The 20,501-nt window shown below is 42.5% G+C and overlaps 1 protein-coding gene across 3 annotated transcripts in view; it reads right to left on the bottom strand.

Annotated features, from left to right (window-relative positions):
- SIAE (sialic acid acetylesterase) overlaps positions 1-20,403 on the bottom strand; it is a 40,812-nt gene extending 20,409 nt beyond the window's left edge. Inside the window, exons 1-4 of one of the 3 annotated variants that reach the window (XM_053593097.1) lie at positions 20,292-20,403; positions 15,811-15,972; positions 7,735-7,910; positions 1,846-1,984 (exon numbers count right to left, since the gene is read on the bottom strand). In XM_053593097.1, coding sequence (XP_053449072.1) covers positions 1,846-1,984; positions 7,735-7,910; positions 15,811-15,972; positions 20,292-20,358 — 544 coding nt within the window. In that variant the 5' untranslated portion in view covers positions 20,359-20,403. The remainder of the gene's footprint in view (positions 1-1,845; positions 1,985-7,734; positions 7,911-15,810; positions 15,973-20,291) is intronic. The other 2 variants (XM_053593099.1, XM_053593098.1) reach the window with 2 other exon arrangements.
- Positions 20,404-20,501: the final 98 nt, after the last annotated feature.

Genomic DNA, 20,501 nt, shown 5'->3' with positions numbered 1-20,501 from the left:
GGAACAATAGACCTGGACGGTGTCCACACCCTGATCCCTGGAGCCCATGGGGCTAAAGGGACGCTGTAGATGTGATTAGGGTTAAGGACACTGAGATGGGAGCGTACCCTGGGTCATCCAGGGAAGTCCACTGTAATTCAATGAGTCCTTAAAGTCAAAGGAATTTTTCCATCTACAGTGAGAGAAATGCTACAACAGAAGGCAGGAAAGAATCTAACTGTGGAAGAGACTAGATCCTCTCTGCTCGTCCCCAGACATCTGCATAGCCTCACCTTGTTCAGGTTATTACTGACATGCCATGGTTCCTAGTCAGGACTTCCCCGGCCACTCTTAATTGCAAAACACTCCCTCATCCCGGCCCAAACACTCCCTTCCATAATGGATTTTGTTGATTTATTTTTGTCTCACTAGCATACTTCCCCATCTAAACTATCCCATGATATCTAACTTCATTCAGTCTCTGAGTTCAGAAACTAAAAAAAAGAGTTCAGATAGCAAGACATCACACATTTCCAAATCTGACTGATTCCTGCACTTTGGATAATAGGTAATAAGAGTTTATTAAGCAAAGGATTCATCCAAAATTACCAGAATCCGTTCACTTCCTGAGCTCCCACAGGAGAGTTCACATAGAGTGACAATGCATACCATCAGGTAACTTCGTATGCAATTTACTAATTTTATTATTCATTTTCTGTATTCCCTCAAACTACACTATAAACTCCATGAGGTGGTCTCACCTGTTTTATTTACTGTTTTTTACCCCCATCACTTAGAACAGTGTCTAGCACATGGTAGGCACTCCAATAATTGTTGAATTGAATGAATGAACACTTGAAAATGTAGGAGCCACTGAGGTCATCAAGGTAAAGCAAATACAGACAAACAAGAAAAGGGCCCAGAGAAAACACAAGGACCACTTTTGAAGAGGCTTAAAATGCAAAGAAATGAGGATAGAGAAAAAGGAGGACTAGGAAAAGGAAATACCAGGCAAGCTAAGAGGAATACAGTTTCTAGGAGGGGTGGTCTACAGTGTCAAAAGGTGCAAAGGTCCCTGGGTTTATAATTAGAAGAACAACAGTAACCTTGAGGTTGAACACGTTCTCAAAGTGGAAGAAAAGCCGTATTACAAAGGGTTAAAGAGGAAACACATGGAAAGGTAGGGAAAGAATGAAAACCAAAGATATTCTAGAAAGGTTTAACGAAGCAAAGGAGAGTGATGAGTTGTCAGAAGAAGGGTGTTTGTTAGGGTTAGCTTTGTCTTGTTTTGTTACAATAAAGGAAAGGCTAGGCTCTGAGACAGAGACTGTATGTCTAGTCACTTCTGTGTCCAGGGGCTGAACACAGAGTCTGACACAGAGTAGCTATGAAATAAAGACTCCATGGCGAATGACAGAAGGGGAGAGAACACAGCCTAAGAGATGAAAGGCAGCTCTTGGCTCTGGAGGAAGTAAGAGCCCATGTCAGAGTTAGCCCTGAAATGAGACAAGTCTTTTGTCTTCAGACATAGAAACAAAAGAAGAATGAGAAGAAAATAATACAGAGTTAAGGCACTGGCGATGGGCGCTGGCAAAGCCCATGCTGAAGGGTCTCAATATTTTCACTGAAGTTGTGGAAGGAAAGGTCACTTTGTCATCACAAGGGAGAGAAGAGTCACTGGTAGAGTCTTGGGAAGACACATCTGAAATAGCATCAGGGATGGGGTGGAGAGTCAGTAAGAACTGGATGAAAAGGGAGTGGAGTAATAATCAATAGACAGTTAAGAACCAAACGCAGGCTCATGGATTCCACTTGGAGCACTAACCCGGTACGTAAGAGATGGCACATGTTGGAGCAGTCATGTACCTGAGTTGGGCTTAGACCACTGCAAGTCAACGGCAGCCAGGTCCTTCAGCTCCTGCTCTGCCTGAAGGAGAGAGACGGAGAAGATGCGGACAGACTGATAGGCAGCAGTGTTAGACAACTCCCTTGAGGCATTAAGTATCTAGAAGAGAAATTGAAATGTCGTTTAAGCTAGTGGGTGGTGAACTAGCCTGACGCCTCTTAGTAACCAACATTAGTAATCCTACGAGTACCTTCTGAGCCTTCAATAGACTGAGATCAAATAAGTAACTAAAATCAACAGGACAGACTGAATTACCTTGACCCACTCTGACCAACAGGTACCATGATGAATCATGTTCTCAAAGAGGGCAGGAAAATAATGAAACCCATGATCTTAAGGAGCAGGTCTGCCTTAGCCAAGAGCAGTGGTGGAGTCATTTAGGCTAAAGATACTGACTCTGAATTAGAACACAGTGGTATCTTGAAACTAAAACACTTCTACTCTGAAAAGGCATCTGATAATACACAGGCCTGGCAATTATAAAAAATGGGGCTTAATATCCTATGTGGACCCAAAAAAAGGCCATGGGGAGGTAGGTTTATCTAATCCATACCACACAAGACAAGTGAGATCAAAAGAAACACGCCTGAGAAATGAGTGAACTACTGAACATACGAAAATCACTCTCGAAATGCTTATAATGTCCTTCCATAGCTGCCAAGGATTGGTTCCACGACCTCTCCTCTCTTAGGTTTAAAGATGTTCAAAAATCCTTATATAAAATGGTATATTTACATATCAACATAACCTACAAATATGCTTCAAATCATCTCCAGATTACTTAGAATGCAATGTAAATGCTATGTAAATAGCTGTTACACAGGTTGATCCTTCCCTATCCTAAAATCCAAAATCCAAAATGCTCCCAAATGCAAATTTTTTTTTTTTTTTGAGACAAAGTCTCAAGCTATCGCCCTGGGTAGAGTACCATGGCATCATAGCTCATAGCAACTTCAAACTCTTGGGCTTAAGTGATTCTCTTGCCTCAGCCTCCCAAGTAGCTAGGACTACAGGCGCCTGCCACAATGCCCGGCTTTTTGTTGCTGTTATTACAGTTGTCATTGTTATTTAGCAGGCCAGGCTGTGTTTGAACCTATCAACCTCAGTGTATGTGGCCGGCGCCCTACTCAGTGAGCTATGGGTGCTACCTCAAATCCAAAACTTTTTGAGCGCCAACACCCAAAAAATGGAAAATTCCACACATAAGTACTCAACACAAACTTTGGTTCATGCACAAAATTATTAAAAAGATTATGTAAGACTACCTTCAGGCTGTGAATATAAGGTGGATCTGAAACATACATGAATTTCATGTTTAGACTTGAGTCTCTGCTCCAAGATACCTCCTTATTCTATAGTTTGAAAAAATCCACAATCCAAAACACTTCTGTTCCTAAGCATTTCAGATAAGGAATACTCAACCTGTACTTTATTGTTTTTTTATTTGAATCTTTTTAATTGTTGTACTGGTTTTTTATTGTTTGGGGTTTTTTTTTCCAAATATTTTCAATTCCTGGGTGATTGAATCTGTAGGTGTGGAACTCACGGATACAGAAAGCCAACTGCATGATCATCTTGGTTCTGGTAAATCATGAAAGAAGAGCAAGGGATGTGAAAATTGGGGTTCAGGGTAAGAGCTTAGAACAGTCCCAAAGAACGAGAAAAAGGAAAGGGTCCAACCAAAGGCAGATTTTCCCAAATTGCTTTATGAAACGTCGTCATCAGCTGCCAAGGATATGCCAGGAATGGCTTAGGGTTTTTGTGGACGAGAATGTGTGTAATTTCTTTGTTAGGCCTATTAAGCATCATTCCTCTATGAACTTACACACAAGTGCTATTCCCTTTAATCTTGATTTTTTTTTTAAATGACATTTTTCTTTTATTTTAAAAAGATTGTATCAGAAATACCTTGTTTTGCTTTGATGTGTGTTTTTACTTAAGTCCTCTCTATCCTCCTGGGCTAATCCAGCTTCTCCCAAAACAAAGGGCTAGGAGGAGCATCAGGATGCTGTGTTTCCTTTTGCCTTAGGGAGCAAGTGCTCCAGCTGAGCCAGGGCTGCCACCACACAAGGCACCAGGCTGGGATACTTTCCATTGGCCGATGGCCAGAGTGCGCAGCTGGCTCTCTTTCCCTCCCACCCACCACGGAGAATACAGATGGCCCTCCAGCCACAGTGTAAGGGAAATGAAGGAGCAGCCTGGGTGCCCCCACAGCGCATTTCACTGAAGCACTCTGCCCCTGGAATTGCCTCTTGATGTGCCACTTAGCCTGCTGCAGACCAATGAGACAGCCAGCTGCAAATGAAATGGCCCTTTTGGTCACAGTGGAAGCCACAGCCTGAAATGCTCCCTGGTAGCAGCAGCTCCAGCCTGTCAGGGCTGCTGGTCTTCTCACTACCAGGCCAGAAAATTCTGGTCTCAGGAAAATTCCAAAGGTAACCCACCCCTGTTCCTTCTGGATCTCACCTGCAAATTAAATCTAAACACTAAAGAGTAGGAACAGGCTGAAGCACTCACAGTACATTCTGGCAGGGAAATTATTTTTCAGCACCAAGTACCTGTAAAAAGTTGCCTCCTTTGAAATTCAGTTCTGCACTAAACACTAAGGATGGTATGCTGCTTCCATGGAAACAGTGGATGAAATCGCTTTCATTCTCTCCGCCCACACTGGCTTCCGCACTGGCTGGGAACTCAAGGGCCTCATCGCAGTGAGACGCCAGCTTGGGGAGGCAGTCTGGGAGAGCATGTTACTTGTCTTTGAGCCTTGAGAGAGGCCGGCAGAGTCAGGGTGGTTGGCATTCTCCCACACTGTTACCAGCACGCGGAGTCGGATCCAAAACACTGGCTGGAAAACCTCCATTTTCCAACTCCCATTTGTGTATTATTTCAAGCCAAAACTTGAAATCCACAGAAAGTGGTAATAAAGGTGGAGGTGGGGGCGACTCCGGCTGGACCTGACTATGTAATGACAATTACTAAGAAATTGGTCTCCTTTCCCCAGATCACTGGGCCTTTTTGATGGAAGCATTTCCTCGGGGATATTGGCAGCAAATTTAGGAATAAAGAGATTTCGGGAAGATTTTCATTTAAATGACACTTGGTTTCCCTGCTGATGAAAGGGGAGGCCTTGCTCCATCTGCTGAGATCAGATTTCATCTCATCAAACACCTCAGTGTAATTATTTTCCTACCAAGTATTTAAATGAGGATGTAAATGAACACCAAGGTATTTGAAGTCATTAACTCTGCGGAGGCTGAGAGAGAACACTACGGCCTCTCTAGGGATTGGACCATTCACCATCAAAGCAGCTGCTCTCCGGTGTTCATTTTGTAACCTTTATGCCACATTCTTGAATTAATGAAGACACGTCAAGAACCTATTTCCTAGGAGAATGTTGGCATGGGGTCTGTGTGGGGGAGGGGGATGAGGCGTGTGTGTGTGTGTGTGTGTGCATGCGTGCACATGCAGAAAAACATAGGAAAATTTCATTTACTTACAAGAATTTGGAGAGTCTGTAAGTGAAGTTACCTTTCACTATGGTGGCAGGTAGATGAGATACTAACTATAAAAGGCCAGCTGTCACCTCTTGTGAATCTTTTCTTTAACGTGGTACCAGCCCTTCTCTTCTGGATCTCCCATTCTCCACTTGTAAAGTAGGAATGTGGGGAGGCTCAAGATACTGAAAAATAGGTTTCCTCCCTGACATTGGTCATCCTTTTTCTGGGCCTAACTAGAAATAATCCAAGTCTTAAGACCTACCCTGACTTAGGAGGCGACAGATGAACGTTTAGACTTCTCTCCATTTATAAACATCTCGCTCAGTGTTATAAATAACGCACAGTTTTAAAATTCTACTTTACTCTTAACAACAAGATGGGCATACAATCTGCTGTTTCCTGCATTTGAATGTGAACAGTGGCAGGTTATAGTGGAAATCTTACCTCCTCGAAAAGTCACGTGGAAGGAGGGAAGGGAAGGAAACAGACGCTGCGTGTGTGCGTGTGTGTGTGTGCGCGTGTGTGTGCGTGTGTGTGTGTGCGTGTGTGTGTGTGCGTGTGCGTGTGGTGTGAAAAGAAGCAAGAGGAATAAAAGCGAAGCCACGTAACGCATCTTTTGATAAAAAAAAAAAATAATAAGATTCTACAGACTGTTAAGAGACTAGAAAACTTGGCTTTTGGTACCATCAGCACCTAAAATGCTGTCTTGCAAACTAAGCGCGTGATTTAAAACAAAAAAATTAAAAATTAACACTTGGATGTTTCAGATGGAATCTTTTTTCTATTCCCTTATACCTTAGAGTTTGCAGGCCCTAGCCTAATATTGAAGATGGTTAAGAGTAAACTCTAGACAGAAAAAAAAAAAGAATGTGTTTACTCCTAACAATCAAAATTTGATTTAACTTGACAGAAAATGGGATGGGATCCCCTGGCACAGACTGCTATTGAGAAAGTGACTACATAGATACAAACAGATCTGGTTCGTGCCTTTCTGTACAAACACGGAACTGCAATTAAAGCATTAAGAAAAGTACTGTTTTCCCAGCCTGAGCAGAGTGAGACCCCCCATCTCTACAAAAATAGGAAAAATTAGCCAGCCGCGGTAGTACATTCCTGCAGTCTCAGCTACTCAGGAGGCTGCTGAGGCAAGAGGATGGCTTGAGCCCAGGAGCTTGAGGTTGCAATGAGCTATGATGGCATTACTGCACTCTAGCCTAGGATCAGAGCACTACCCTGTTCTCAAAAAATACATAGAAATAGAAAAATACTGTTTTCCTTAATGAGTTCACAGCAATTTCACTTCTATACAAAACCATGCTACCAAAAGTTAAAACTTCAACTTTGGTTCCACTCACTTATGCTAAAAACAGAGTACAAAGTTCAGTTTAATAAACACTTCAGTTCAAAAACCTTACATATGTTTAAGTAAGGCAGAAAGTAAGGATAAATAAAATATTAATTAGGAAGACTTAAATACAGTAATTTGGGTTCTGAATCAGAAAACCAATGATGAAGTAGATATGTCCAGAGTCAGATCGTTTTAGCAGAGTTATTTAGTAATAGGCTTAAAAAAGGAAAAAAAAAAAAAAAATGAAGGAGAAACTACAAGGAATAGAAGTTATTGAAGCAAAACAAGAAATCAAAGTACCTAACAGGACTCAATTTTACAAACTTTTCAAAAAAAGAAATAAATTGAGATCGTGGTCTAGTTGTAAAGATTTTTAACCCTCAAATTTAAATGTTTCTCAAAGAACGGGGATAATATAAAAAAAAGGTAAGAAAATAAAAATCAACTTGAGAAGAAACTCCGCTTTGGAGAAAGTCCTAGTAATTTTTTCAAGCTCTTAACCTATTAAAGGAAGAAAATCAAAATGTATAAAAAATATTAGTGCCAGTCAATAACTACCAATTTAATTGGTAATTTACCTCTTAAGGCTGTTAAATCAAATTAATTAATCATTCAGAGCACTGAGAACAGATCTTAGCATGTGTTAAGTTCATTGTTTCCTCCCTCCTCCTCCTTTCTCTTCTTTTTTTTTTTTTTTTTTGGAGAGACAGAGTCTCACTTTATTGCCATCAGTAGAGTGCCGTGGCGTCACACAGCTCACAGCAACCTCCAACTCCTGGGCTTAAGCGATTCTCTTGCCTCAGCCTCCCGAGTAGCTGGGACCACAGGCGCCCGCCACAACGCCCAGCTATTTTTTTGTTGCAGTTTGGCCGGGGCCGGGTTTGAACCCGCCACCCTCAGCATATGGGGCCGGCGCCCTGCTCACTGAGCCAGGCGCCCCCCGTCCTTTCTCTTCTTTATCTCACAACATCAACGTTGATTATCGTAGAAGCTCTGAAAATTACCTGTAGGACGGTCATCTGCATGTTACTCTGCCCACTGCAGAGCCAGACATCTCCAAACAAGACATCGTGAACTGTCTGGGTGAAGTTCATTCTCCCCAAAACCTGTTGTGCCATCATTTTGAAAGGTCCCCCAGGCTTCATAGGATCCAGTACCACCATCCAAGTATCACCGTCTGCTGAAATGATAACAAGAGTTCAAGAAATTAATCAAATAATTAAAAAATACTTAGAGCCTAATCATACCCATTTGTGGTGATTCCCGGCCTCTGCAATAAACTGAGTTCAAAGCTGTAAGAATGGCCAGGTTTCAGACAAGAGGCTAGAACTAACAACAGCAGCAGCGTTTTTACCCTTAATCTGTACCAATCCCTCCTTACCTTTTTTTTTTTTTGAGACAGAGTCTCACTTTTTTGCCCTCCATAGAGTGCCATGGCCTCATAGCTCACAGCAACCTCAGACTCTTGGGCTTAAGAGATCCTCTGGGCCCATTGGTTCTCAACCTTCCTAATGCCGCAAGCCTTTACTACAGTTCCTATGGGTCACGACCCACAGGTTGAGAACTGCTGCTAGCCTCAGCCTCAAAGTAGCCGGGACTACAAGAGCCTGCCACAATGCCCAGCTACTTTTAAAGACGGGGTTTCACTCTTGCTCAGGCTGATTTCAAACTCCTGAGCTCAAGCAATCCACCCACCTTGGCCTCCCAAAGTGCAAGGATTACAGCCATAAGCCACTGCACCAGGCTCCCTCCTTACTTTTAACTGACACATTTGCCTAAATAAATAAATAAATAAAATGGTTACCCAGCTTTAATCCTAAATGAAGATTAAAAAAAAAAAATACCTATGAAAACTCAAGGAAATTTAATGAAAAACATAAAACAGAAATTCTTGTTATACTATCCAGCTGTCAATATTAACATAAACTAATCTTCTACATTTATACCATATCCCACTTGTAATTATCCAATGAAATGGAGAACAGGTTAGAGAAAATCCTTTGTAATCTCTTTTTTTTTTTTTTTTTTTTGTAGAGACAGAGTCTCACTTTATGGTCCTCGGTAGAGTGCCGTGGCCTCACACAGCTCACAGCAACCTCCAACTCCTGGGCTTAAGCGATTCTCTTGCCTCAGCCTCCCAAGTAGCTGGGACTACAGGCGCCCGCCACAACGCCCGGCTATTTTTTGGTTGCAGTTTGGCCGGGGCCGGGTTTGAACCCGCCAACTTCCCACTACTTGGTGGTATCACCCTGTCATCAATTACCACTTACCCTCCTTTCTCTCACCACTCTCCAGACCACCCCTGCCGAGATCATGCTCAGAAACGTAAGGAAATTACCTTCAAAATGACAAAATTGTGCCTGTGCAAACCAAACAACATGAACTAAGTTGACAAAACGAGAGTGGGAAAATAGAAAAAAATAGAGAAATGGGTATTTTTAAAATAAATATCCTGGGCATTATGCCAAAGAATACGAACTGATTTATAACTTCTATCACTCGGATCAATATAAATTCAAAGGAAAAGAATGGCAAGAAGGGAAACGGAGCATCCTAAAGTTATTATACCCAATCTCTGAGGAATGATAATTATAAAAATACTACCCAAATGCCTACCAGCTGCTAAACACTGGGTAAAATTCTTGCTAACCAGCAAGAGTTAAGCAGAAGCATGAGTTCTCCATAGGTGATTAGTAAAATCTAGAATCATAAAGGAGTCCTGGGGAAATGTCCAAATACCCCAAGGTGTCAGTTAAAGGGCATATGTTTCCCCTTAAAAGCAAGACAACTGATGTAACAAGACAGCTTGTTACTCCCATCCCTAAGAGATTAAGTAAGCCCTGGACCAAATGTTCAATATTGTTTTTATACCACCAATAGCCAGACATCAACATATTAGATGTATAATTCACCTAAACCAGAAAAATCATTGTTTTGGAAACAGTGGGCAGCTAGTACAGATTGTGTGGCACAGGTGTGATGTGCTCCATATGGCTCCCACTTCTGAGCAGGCAGACACTCCAATCTGTCCCAACTACAGGCTTGCCAAGGTCTTTCCAGGCTTCCCACACTGACATATCTTACTGGAGCTCTGCCCTTCTGCCACCAACGCTACTCACTTATGATGATAAGGTCAACCCCCCAGAAAACCCAGCATAGGACTATTTCTTAACCTTCTCCTACAGCACAGTTTATCCCTACTCACTGCTGTTAGTCAGGTACTTATATTTAGCCCCAGTCCAACATGGCTGGTGAAAAAAACTACCTGCACCAGAGCTTCTGAGAAATGTTGCCACCTAGTAATAAAAGATAGTGAAAGAGGGGGAAGGCAAACTGTGGGGGCAAAACATGGCAATACTATCCTACTAAAGCCCACATACTATTCCATACATACTACAGCCCTCCAGCGCCTCATTCTGAACAACTGTCTTCCCAGAGGAACCTCCTTTCAACTTCCTCAAAGACCTTGAAGAACCTTCCTTTAGTGCTAGTCCTCAAGTTCCTTAGGTTTCTAGCTTTCTTCCTCTCCCACTTGATAAAAGAAAAATAAACTCTGATACAACAATAAGTGTTAAGAATAATGACATTTTTGGGGGGTGGGCAACAGAGTCTTACTTTGTCACCCTAGGTAGAATGCTGTGGTGTCATAGCTCACAGCAATGTCAAACTCTTGAGCTCAAGCAATCGTCTTGCTTCAGCCTCCCAAGTAGCTGGGACGACAGGTGACCACCATAATATCCGGCTATTTTTAGAAATGGGGGTCTCACTCTTCCTCAGGCTGGTCTCAAACTCCTGAGCTCAAGCTGTCCACCTACCTCTGCTCCCCAGAGTGCTAGGATCACAGGCATGAGCCACAGCTCCCGGCAAGGACAATAATTGTTAAGAAAAGTTAACTTCCCTACTTAGGAGGCTGAGGCAAGAGAATCACTTAAGCCCAAGAGTTTAAGGTTGCTGTGAGCTGTGACACAACGGCATTCTACCAAAGGCAACAGTATAAGACTCTGTCTCAAGAAAAAAAAAAAAAAAAAGGAAAAGAAAAGTTAACTTCCAGATAAGGCAAGGGAAATCTGATGCATTGCAAAAAGGTTACTAACGGTCAAACTAACTCACAAGACAGTTCATTTAAAACAAAAGTGATTTCCTCCTATGTAAGTACATACAGAGAACATCATCCGTGAAGACTATTCCTCAGACCAAAGGGAGTGGGTTGGATTATAAAGGCAAAGATGCCATGTTTCACAAGAATTAGTTAGTCCTTGGCTTGCCAGCTCAAGACCGGTTGGTTGAAATGGAGTTCACCACTGACCAATGACGTCCAGTGAAGACATTTTAGAAACTGCGTTAACCCAGCACATCCATTAGCTTGAGTCCCAGTAATAAATGTGAGTACCTGACCACCCAGAGTTCACCATCCCTGGATACAAGTCCACCGTCCAGCCGGTTTTCTGCTGGTCACTGGCGCTGGCTCCTCCTTCTGGGGCCTAATCACTTGCTATCTTACAATCATTTTTTACCAACCCAGGTCAGGATCACACTTCCCAACATTCTCATTTTCAATGCATTCAAATCTCTGTTTCCTGGTAGTCTCCTACCTTTAGGAAGATTAATTTCCTTCCTTCATTATACAGCTACTTAGAGTGCTTCCCGTGTGCCAGGCACTCCATCAAGTAAAGGGCAGAAAATAAAGCCCATCCCAGAGTCACACTGACAACACAGCCATGCAAATTGACGAGGGCTTTACGTCCTCATGTCTAATGGTTAGTGTTTCTGGTGGCCTGTTTCCTATTGTTGCTCTTGCCTTCATATCCTAGCCAAGGACGTAAGTAAAGAACTCTGTATCTCCATTTTCTCTCCATCTCCCCAGTTAACTCCCACCTCGAAATGGGAAGAACAAACAATCAAAGGGGGAAAAAATGAAAATAATTTGTCTAGAGACATAATTAGTCATAAAGTGCTTTCTCGCTTTTTCCTGTTGCTATTCACATCAGATGTTAATTATTTTGCAGGTTATCTTGCCAAAATCTCAGATGCCAAGAAGAGAAGAAGGAAAATTATCCATGACCTTTCCCTTCCCAGGAGGAAAAAATGCAAGCTGAAAGAAGCAGCCTGTTCACTTCTCCCCCACAGAACACTAGCTTCCTACCAGCTGCAAAGTGGTTCAGTGGTTTGCGGGAGTGGCTTGGAGATAAAGAAGGCCTGACTGTCCAAACTGCTCCTTCCCGACCTACATTTATTCTGTAACCTAAGTTCATCTCCATCACCAAATATGAATGTAAGAAAAAAAAAAAAGGCTTAAATACATGTCTTTCAATAAAACTGCTCATACAGGTTACTTAAACTATAGCATGCTGCAGCAGACAATCAGCCTAGGGTGACACCCCAAATCACACGATCATTTAATCCCCTCAAGCGCAAGCAAAATCTGTAATTTGCTTCCAACAAAATGGCAAAGGGGATAAGATGTCACTCTCATGATTAGATTAGGCCATACGGACATGATGATGGCAATTACAGATATGATTAAAGTCACTAATCAGTTGGCTTTAATAAAAAGGGAGATTATCCTGGGTGGGCTTACCTACTAAAGTAAGCCCTTTCAAAGAGAGTCAGGGGCCAGGGATCTAAAGTAGCAGAGATGCTACCGTGAATTCTATACTCCAAGGACATAACTCCTGCCAGCAACTTAAAGCATTCAAGCAGGTAATTCCCTCCTTGAGGAACACACAGCCTGGCCCACACCTTGATTTCAGCCTTCTGAGACCCTGAACAGAGAACCCTATACACCATGGCCAGCTGTCAGACCCGCAGGAATTTGATATGGTAAGACTATGTTGTCTTAAGCACCTAAGTTTTTGGTAATTTGTTATGTAGCATAAGAAAACTAGTATGCATGCTATCATCAAGGACAGAGATGGGAAGGTTTTAGCCTTCTTGTATATTTTTAAAGTTAGAAGAAATTCATCTGTTGACAAGTACAGAAGGACACACTCTTGTTTTCTCACCTACATACATATACACCCCAACCAGGTATGTCAAAGTCGGGGATATTCCCTTTTCCCCTGATTTTATTTCTTATATCTGAAGGAACAATCATGTATCATTTGTCAACATGTTTTGAACTGACCCAGTCCCTGACCAATCATCTCTCAGGTTTTAATTTACCCAATGCTTAAGTGTCAGTCTGCTGGACAAAAACCTCTATGTGGTTAAATCCCGCTCTGTTCTAGGTACCTGGGAGATACTTATAGGTAATAAGTTAAATATTACCAGAGGTAATACTCTGGTTTCTCCTCAGATCATATAAATCTTTTATCTTTCACAATATTACAAGAGGTACACAAAGTGGCAAATTGAGGCAGGCAGGTTGAAAGTCTCAGAGTCCTTATCAAAATCTATACCAGAAGTCTACTCTCCAACACTCTCTATACTATCTCTTTTGAGAGATATTTTCTTTTCTTTCTTCTTTTTTTTTAGACACAGTCTTACTCTGTCACCCTGGCTAAAGTGTCATGGCATCAGCCTAGCTCACAGCAACCTCAAATTCCTGGGCTCAAGCAATCCTCTTGCCTCAGCCTCCTGAGTACACGGGACTACAAGCACCCACCAAGACATCCAGCTAGTTTTTCTATATTTATTAGAGATGCAGTCTCACTATTGCTCAGGCTGGTCTTGAACTCCTGAGCTCAAGGGATCCACCCTCCTCAGCCTCCCAGAGTTTAGGATTATAGGTATGAGCCACCACGCCAGCCTGAGAGATATTTTCTTTTCTGCCTTATGAAATTTCTTACATGTCTAACTCCAAATAACACTACATCTATTTTGCTTCATGGACAGGACAGAGCAAGATGCCCATTGAAGTCAGTTTGCAGATTTCTATAGACTTAAATATCCTCCTTCTCTGCTAAGCAATTGTGGAAAACCTGATAAATAGATCTACCACCTGCCTCTGACCACCACCAACATCAACCCCTTTTCCTCTGAAATAATCAACAGTCTACGAATCATTTGATTCAATTAAGATGCCGTCGGTTATCTGAATTCCGAATAACACATTACTTTGCAGTGAAGCAGCTAGAGCATTACTTGAGTCTAAACTACTAAATGTGAAAGGGCAGAATGAGAGCATGAGTTCCTCAAAGATGGGCACTAAGTGCAATCTTCTTTGTATTATTGTAGGGTTTCCGGCTCAGTGTTTTATATACAAAGTGAACCCATGATCACTGTTTATGAAATTGAACTCATTTCAATAAATGAGCAGGTTCACAACCACCATGAAGGAAAAGGGAAGCTCTTCTACTAACTATTACCTTCTATTCCACCTACCCTCCTGCCTCATGTCTGCCCGCCTCAAATATTAGTCCTGAAATAGAAATGAAGGGGAAAAACTCTAAAAATAATGCATAAGAACATTTTGAAAAACTAAAATGCTAGATAACATTGTGAGTTTTCTTTTTTTTTAGAGACAGAGTCTTACTTTGTCGCCCTCGGTAGAGTGCCGTGGCATCACAGCTCACAGCAACCTCCAGCTCTTGGGCTTAGATGATTCTCTTGCCTCAGCCTCCTGAGTAGCTGAGTACCTGGGACTACAGGCGCCTACCACAACACGCAGCTATGTTTTTCATTGTTGTTGCAGTTTGCCTGGGGCCAGGTTCGAACCCGCCACCCTCGGTATATGGGGCCGGCGCCCTACTCACTGAGCCACAGGCACCACCCTATTGTGAGTTTTCTGTATCTCGACAATACTATCTAGTCTCTGACTCCTAAATATGTATTGATACCATTAATCTTTAGCACCAAGGAAATCCTTTTTCTTATTTTCAAACCACAGCAGGTCTTTGGATTTCTACATCGATGTCGTTACTGATTGGGCCACTAAGTGTACGTGATGCTTCCCATTTCTAACACGGACATGGCACAAACAGAGAGCACTGCTGGTCCTCCCACCTCTCTCTGTCTTACTGGTCTCCAATCCATCTTCCACGGTGCTGCCAGAATGAGCTTTTGAAAATACCAGACTGGTGCTACTTTACTATTAGAAACCTTTGCATCCAGAATAAAGCATACACTTCTTAGCAGTGACAAACAAGACAAACAAGCCTCTTACCTTTCCCACCTAACTCCTGCCATCTGCCACCAGTCACACACCCCCGTGTTCCAGGCACCAACCTTCCTGGCCTTTCTCCAATGACCTATACACACTCATGCCCAGGATACCCTCTCTACCTGGTTTTCCCTCTTCACTTGTCAAGGTAAGTCTTAGACTAAGTCAATTATCTCTCCCCCCTACTTAATACTCCCATAGCATCATGTCCTTCCTCACTGCGGCACTTATTACTTACACCTAACTGTAATTGTTCATTACTTTTCTGTTTCCTCCCCTAACCTACAAGCTTCATTCAGGCAGTGACAACATCTGTTTTGCTCAGTAGCAGAACCCAGCACAGTAACTGGCACACAGGAGGCACTCAGCAGATACATGAGCGACTGATAACAGCGGTAACACTACTGACCGCTAAACTCAGTACTTACTGCATGTCAGGCATTGTTCCAAGTGATTTGCATGTGTTAATATAGTTCATCCTCACAATATTTCCATAAGTATTATGACTATCTCTTTACAAATAAAGCCATAGAGATGGTAAATGCCATGTCTAAGGTTATGTAACCATCGAGTAACAGAGTCAGGACCTGAATCCAGAAAGTGAATTGCAGAACCTAGAGTCTTAACCACCCCTCCATACTCCTTTATATATAATTAAGTGCAAATGTCACCTCCAGTAACAGTTACAGGCTGTTACTCCATCGCTCCTCTGTATCCCATGACGGCCCTCACGCACCCTCATCAGCACATTCAGTGCACCACACAACATCACACAGCATCTATCCCCGCCATTCCATGAGCTCCTTGAGGATGGGTCTTTATCTCAGTCTTAATTTTCTGTGTACTTTCAGCGCCCAGCATATGGTAAATACTCAGATAACACAGATGGATGCTGAGCTGGAGCATAAGCGTTCATTTTCAGATAATCCAGCAGGTGGCAGAAGCAGGCAATAGCTGAGCAGAGGATGGGCCGCCTTACCTTTCACACTGGTCACTTTTTTCATGATGGTTTCCCGACCTCGCCACAGGGTCACTGTCACTGTGGCTCCGGTAAGGCCAAAACCCCATATCACTGCCCCAGCAGGCTCCTTCTGTAGCACCATGTAATTATTGATGTACGAAGCAAAGCGAAAATTAGTACCTGAAAAATTTAGCAAACATTGAGAGAAGCATCACGAGGGAGATTCCAAACCAAATGGATCAAGTGAAGAAGCAAGGATCATCTAGTCTCTCTGTACAAAAGAAGTGGAATATGCTTGGTCTTTTTAATCTTCCCAAACTATCTTAACCCTCTAATTAGGTAAGCAATGTAAGAACAGTTTCTAACAATCAGAAAAACTCAGGAAGTCCCGGGCAACCAATGTACCACAAGCCTTCTCCTCTCCCTTCAGAGCCCTTGACCTTCCTTTGCGCTCAGGCTTGGCGTTGAAACTGAGCTCTCTCCCCCAAAAATCGCTAAAATTCTCCTTTCATGCACCCCACTGACGGTGTTTATGAGAAAAAAATAAACCACTTCCTTACCCTCCTTTCCCTTACCACGCCCACGGCTAATGACTGGGGATAAAAAAGCACCTCTCTTCCAAACAGTCTTCTCTATTTTCCCTCTTCATCACCACTCTCCATACTACCAGTGTCAATGTCCTTTAAATAATTCCCCTTCTTTGAGTTTTCTGACAACCCGGTGTACTGGACCAAAAACTCTAAATAACCATGTATGAATATCTGTGACTAATCTGCTCTTTCTCGGGGAAATTCAAATAAATCAAAACACGTAAGTAAGGTCAGTGATAGACAGAAGGCCAACATGTCTGAGCAAAACTCTTCTGTCACAATTCTACCCGTTTCACAAGCTCAATTATACAAAAAGAACCAGCGGAAGCACACTTGAAACTGAATTCTATTCTCGAGAGTCACTAACAAGACTGAATAAGAACTCACTTTAACGAGCTCATTCCTATTTTTAACTTCCAGCCTGTACAGAAGTATTTTATTAATCACACACATCGATCCGAATCATCTCAGGGCTCCTCATCAGACTAAACAAGGAAACAATTAAAACTAAAGTTGTATCTTAATTTGTCTGAACAAAACAGATCCCCAAAAAACGCCGTAAAAGAAAATAACTAACAGAATCTTTAAGAACTGTAAAGAGTTTTAAACAAAAATGATGGGCAGGAAAGAGAACCTGAATTAACAAGACTGACTGTTTTCCTCCCTGGAAGCCACAAATGATGACAGCCCTTAGGCTACACTTAGCAGGGCAGTACAGCTAATGGAGTCTCCCACACAAGCTTCATGCCCTATTTATCCTGCTCTTAGAATAACAGCCCAGTCCCTAAAAATCCACAGCTCTGTCTCATGATCTAGTTGGATCAAGAAGCCTACATGACAATCAAAGATCACCCAGAAGGCCTGCTGGACTGGAGAAGCACAGCTACCATGAACAAAATGGTCTAAGAAGAGAGTACAACAACCCAGAATTGCATAAGCAGGTTGGCAGCCTGCTGGGGGAAGGGAAAGACATGTGCGGGAGAGCCTTGTCTTGGGTAGGTGCTTCATATGGAACAAAAAAAAAAAAAAACAATTACAACAGGCATAAATCAGATCTAAGGAGAGAGGGGAATGCAATAAAGAAAACTGGCTGCAGCTCAGTGGCCCAGAAGCTAGCAGGGAGGATGTTTTCAAGTCGGCCTGTTTGCACCAACATGCACTCAGGGAACCTCATCCTGCCTGACTCTATGCTGAGTAAAGAATTTATAAGTACATCTACACTGCTGGTGGGATTGCAAACTAATACAGCCCTTTTAGAGAGAAGTATGGAGAATCCTCAAAGATCTAAAAGTAGACCTTCCATTCAACCCTGCAATCCCATTACTAGGTATCTACCCAGAACAAAAATCATTTTGCCACAAAGACATTTGCACTAGAACGTTTATTGTGGCTCAATTCATAATTGCCAAGTCGTGGAAGCAACCTAAGTACCCATCAACCCATGAATGGATCAACCAACTGTGGTTTATGTATACCACAGAATATTCTTCAGCCATCAAAAAAGATGAAGACTTTGCATCTTTTACATTTACATGGATGAGCTGACATTCTTCTTAGTAAAGTATCGCAAGAATGGAAAAGTGAATATCCAATGTACTTCATACTGATATGAAATCAATATATGAACAATTACATGTTCATAAGAATAATAAAACAGTAATATAGTCCAGTTGGGAGGGTAGAGGGCAATGGGGTAGGGGGGACACATTTGGCAAGAGGGAGCACATGAGGAGGGATCTCACCTACTGTGCGCATTTGTGAGGTGTATAACATGGCCCCTGGGTGAGGGCCTCTTCTACAAAGGGAATTTTACCATGGAAGTGAGAACAATGTAACCTAAAAATTGGACCCTCCTATTAATTTGAAACAAATTAAAAAATAATAATAAATTGAAGGGCAGATAAAATCCCCCATTATTAAAAAAAAAGAATTTTAGAAGTAGAAAGGATCTTTAGTCTAATCATAACCTAAGCATATTACTTACTGAACAAGAGGTATAATCACATTAATAATCAAGAAAAAGAGACCCAAACAGATTAAGAAATTTTTTAAAATAGCTTGCATACATAGTATTCATTAATTCAAAAAATGTTTACTGATGCTTACTACAGTCCAAGCATTATTTTAAGCCCTGGAGATATAACAATGAAAAAGAAGGACAAAAAAAAAAAAAAAGAAAGAAAAAAAAAACCAGGAAAATGTCTTGCCAGCAGGGAGCTTCCATTCTACTGAGCAGACTCAGAGCTAAACACACTGCAGGCATCAGACTTCTTTGGCCTCAGATCACGTAGGTAGTTTACGACAGGGCTAGAAACCAAGTCACGTGATTCCAAAGTTCTTGCCATTTTCCCCCCACCACAATTAGATTGTGGTGGTAAATAAAAAAAAAAAAAAAAATCATATTCCTCGCCCTTGTAAAGCTCAAATTCTCAGCTGATTAGGCAGTGGAAATTACCAAGGAATATAAGCAATCAACAAAAAAAGAAAAGAAAAAAAGAAAGACTGATAATTGCTGTCAAATACAAGCCACATTTAACATAGACACTTTTTTCTTTAGTTCTTCAACTTTTTCCTTCATTCGAAAGTTGGAGTAGAAAAACAGGAATTAGTATTGTGGAGACAAGACCATCATTAAAAGTGGAGTAGAGAACTGGTTGGGGCACTTCAGCAGTGGCAATAAAACTAGCCATGTTCTAGTTCTCCAGTTGAGTAATATGCTCCTGGTGTTCCTTTTATTGCTTCTTTGTTACATAATTTTTAATCTCAAGTATTATATGATAAAAATGGACACAGAGCAATGATTTAAGATGTCAGGATACACAACCAAGTAACAAGGAAGGAAACTTTGTCACTAACCAATGAAAAATGTTGTCAAAGTTAGTGAAGATGATAAAACCATGACTCTAAGGAGGAGATAAAATACACTAACATAAACAGCTTTTAACAGAAAAACTAATAAAATACCTCATTTGATAGATCTCAGAGGTCACTGAGTGGGGAATGAGAGTTAAGGAACAACATACAGAGAGCTACTGGTTTGTGTTTTTTGTTTAAATTCTGAAAAAGCATTTATGGGCCGCAGTTTGTCTGAATCTGAGTACTTTGGGGATTCTTAGGTAGAGCAGCAGCCATTTTTCTGCTCACATTTCTCTCACCTCAATCTGTATTTCTCAATAGCGGTTGGAAGAAGTAAAAAGCCTAACCTTCTCTCTTTACTTTGCATCAGCAAACAGATTGCATCTTCTGGTTTCTCCATTCTGTGACCCATCCAGTGGTAGGGTATTCAAATGACAGGATCTGACCTGCACAGTAACCAGTGCAGTCGCCCTCCTCCCCAATACCACGCATATGATTTCATCACCACTATCTGTGTGCTGCGCCAGAAATCAAAGCTGAGCCTAAAATATTCTAAGCTAGTGAGGGGGTTGTATTTCTTAGACCTAATAACCACTTAAACTAGTAAAATATAATTCCCCCAAGGAACCCAGCCTGAAGCAAACCTTCCCAAAGGCACCACTGAGGGGGCAGCGCTGAAATGTTTTGGATGACTCAGTCACACGTTTTCAAATATTATCTAACTAGCTTCGCCCCCTTCCCTCGGAGCTCCCCTGTGGTTACTCTAAGACCCTGAAGGCCTCGGTTTGGGAACATTTGGCCCTTCCCGCCCTGATAAACACAACTTTCACTGTGCCCTACCTGTTGCATCTTAAAAGTTAGGTGGGTAGAAGGGAAGAAAGCCCCCCTTCCGCCTGCAACCCAGAAGACACCTGCAGGCCAGGCCTGGGTCACAGAAGCAGGCGCCTGGCCTGGGTTTCTTCCCTGACCTTGAGAGAGGAGCCGGGTGGGCATCCCGCAGGGGGCGCGGGTTTCGGAGCCCGCACAGGCTGAGGCCGAGCCGCACCGCCTCACCTGTACTTCTGTGGGCCCACAGGAGTAATGGAAGCACCAGCCCAAGGGCAGGTCCCAGCGCAACCATGTCTGCGAGGATCCGCAACCCATCCGCAGGACTCGCACAGTGGACTCGGCGGGGGGCGGAGCCACGCGGGGCGAGTAGCGGCCGGGGCGGGGCGGGGCGGGGCGGGGCGGGGACGGCCGACTCCGCCCCTACCCGGACCTGCT

This window comes from Nycticebus coucang, chromosome 6 (assembly GCF_027406575.1).
Source record: "Nycticebus coucang isolate mNycCou1 chromosome 6, mNycCou1.pri, whole genome shotgun sequence".
Classification (NCBI taxonomy): domain Eukaryota; kingdom Metazoa; phylum Chordata; class Mammalia; order Primates; family Lorisidae; genus Nycticebus; species Nycticebus coucang.
Note: the sequence above shows the minus strand (reverse complement) of the source record. Positions and strands in the feature narration are given on the sequence as shown.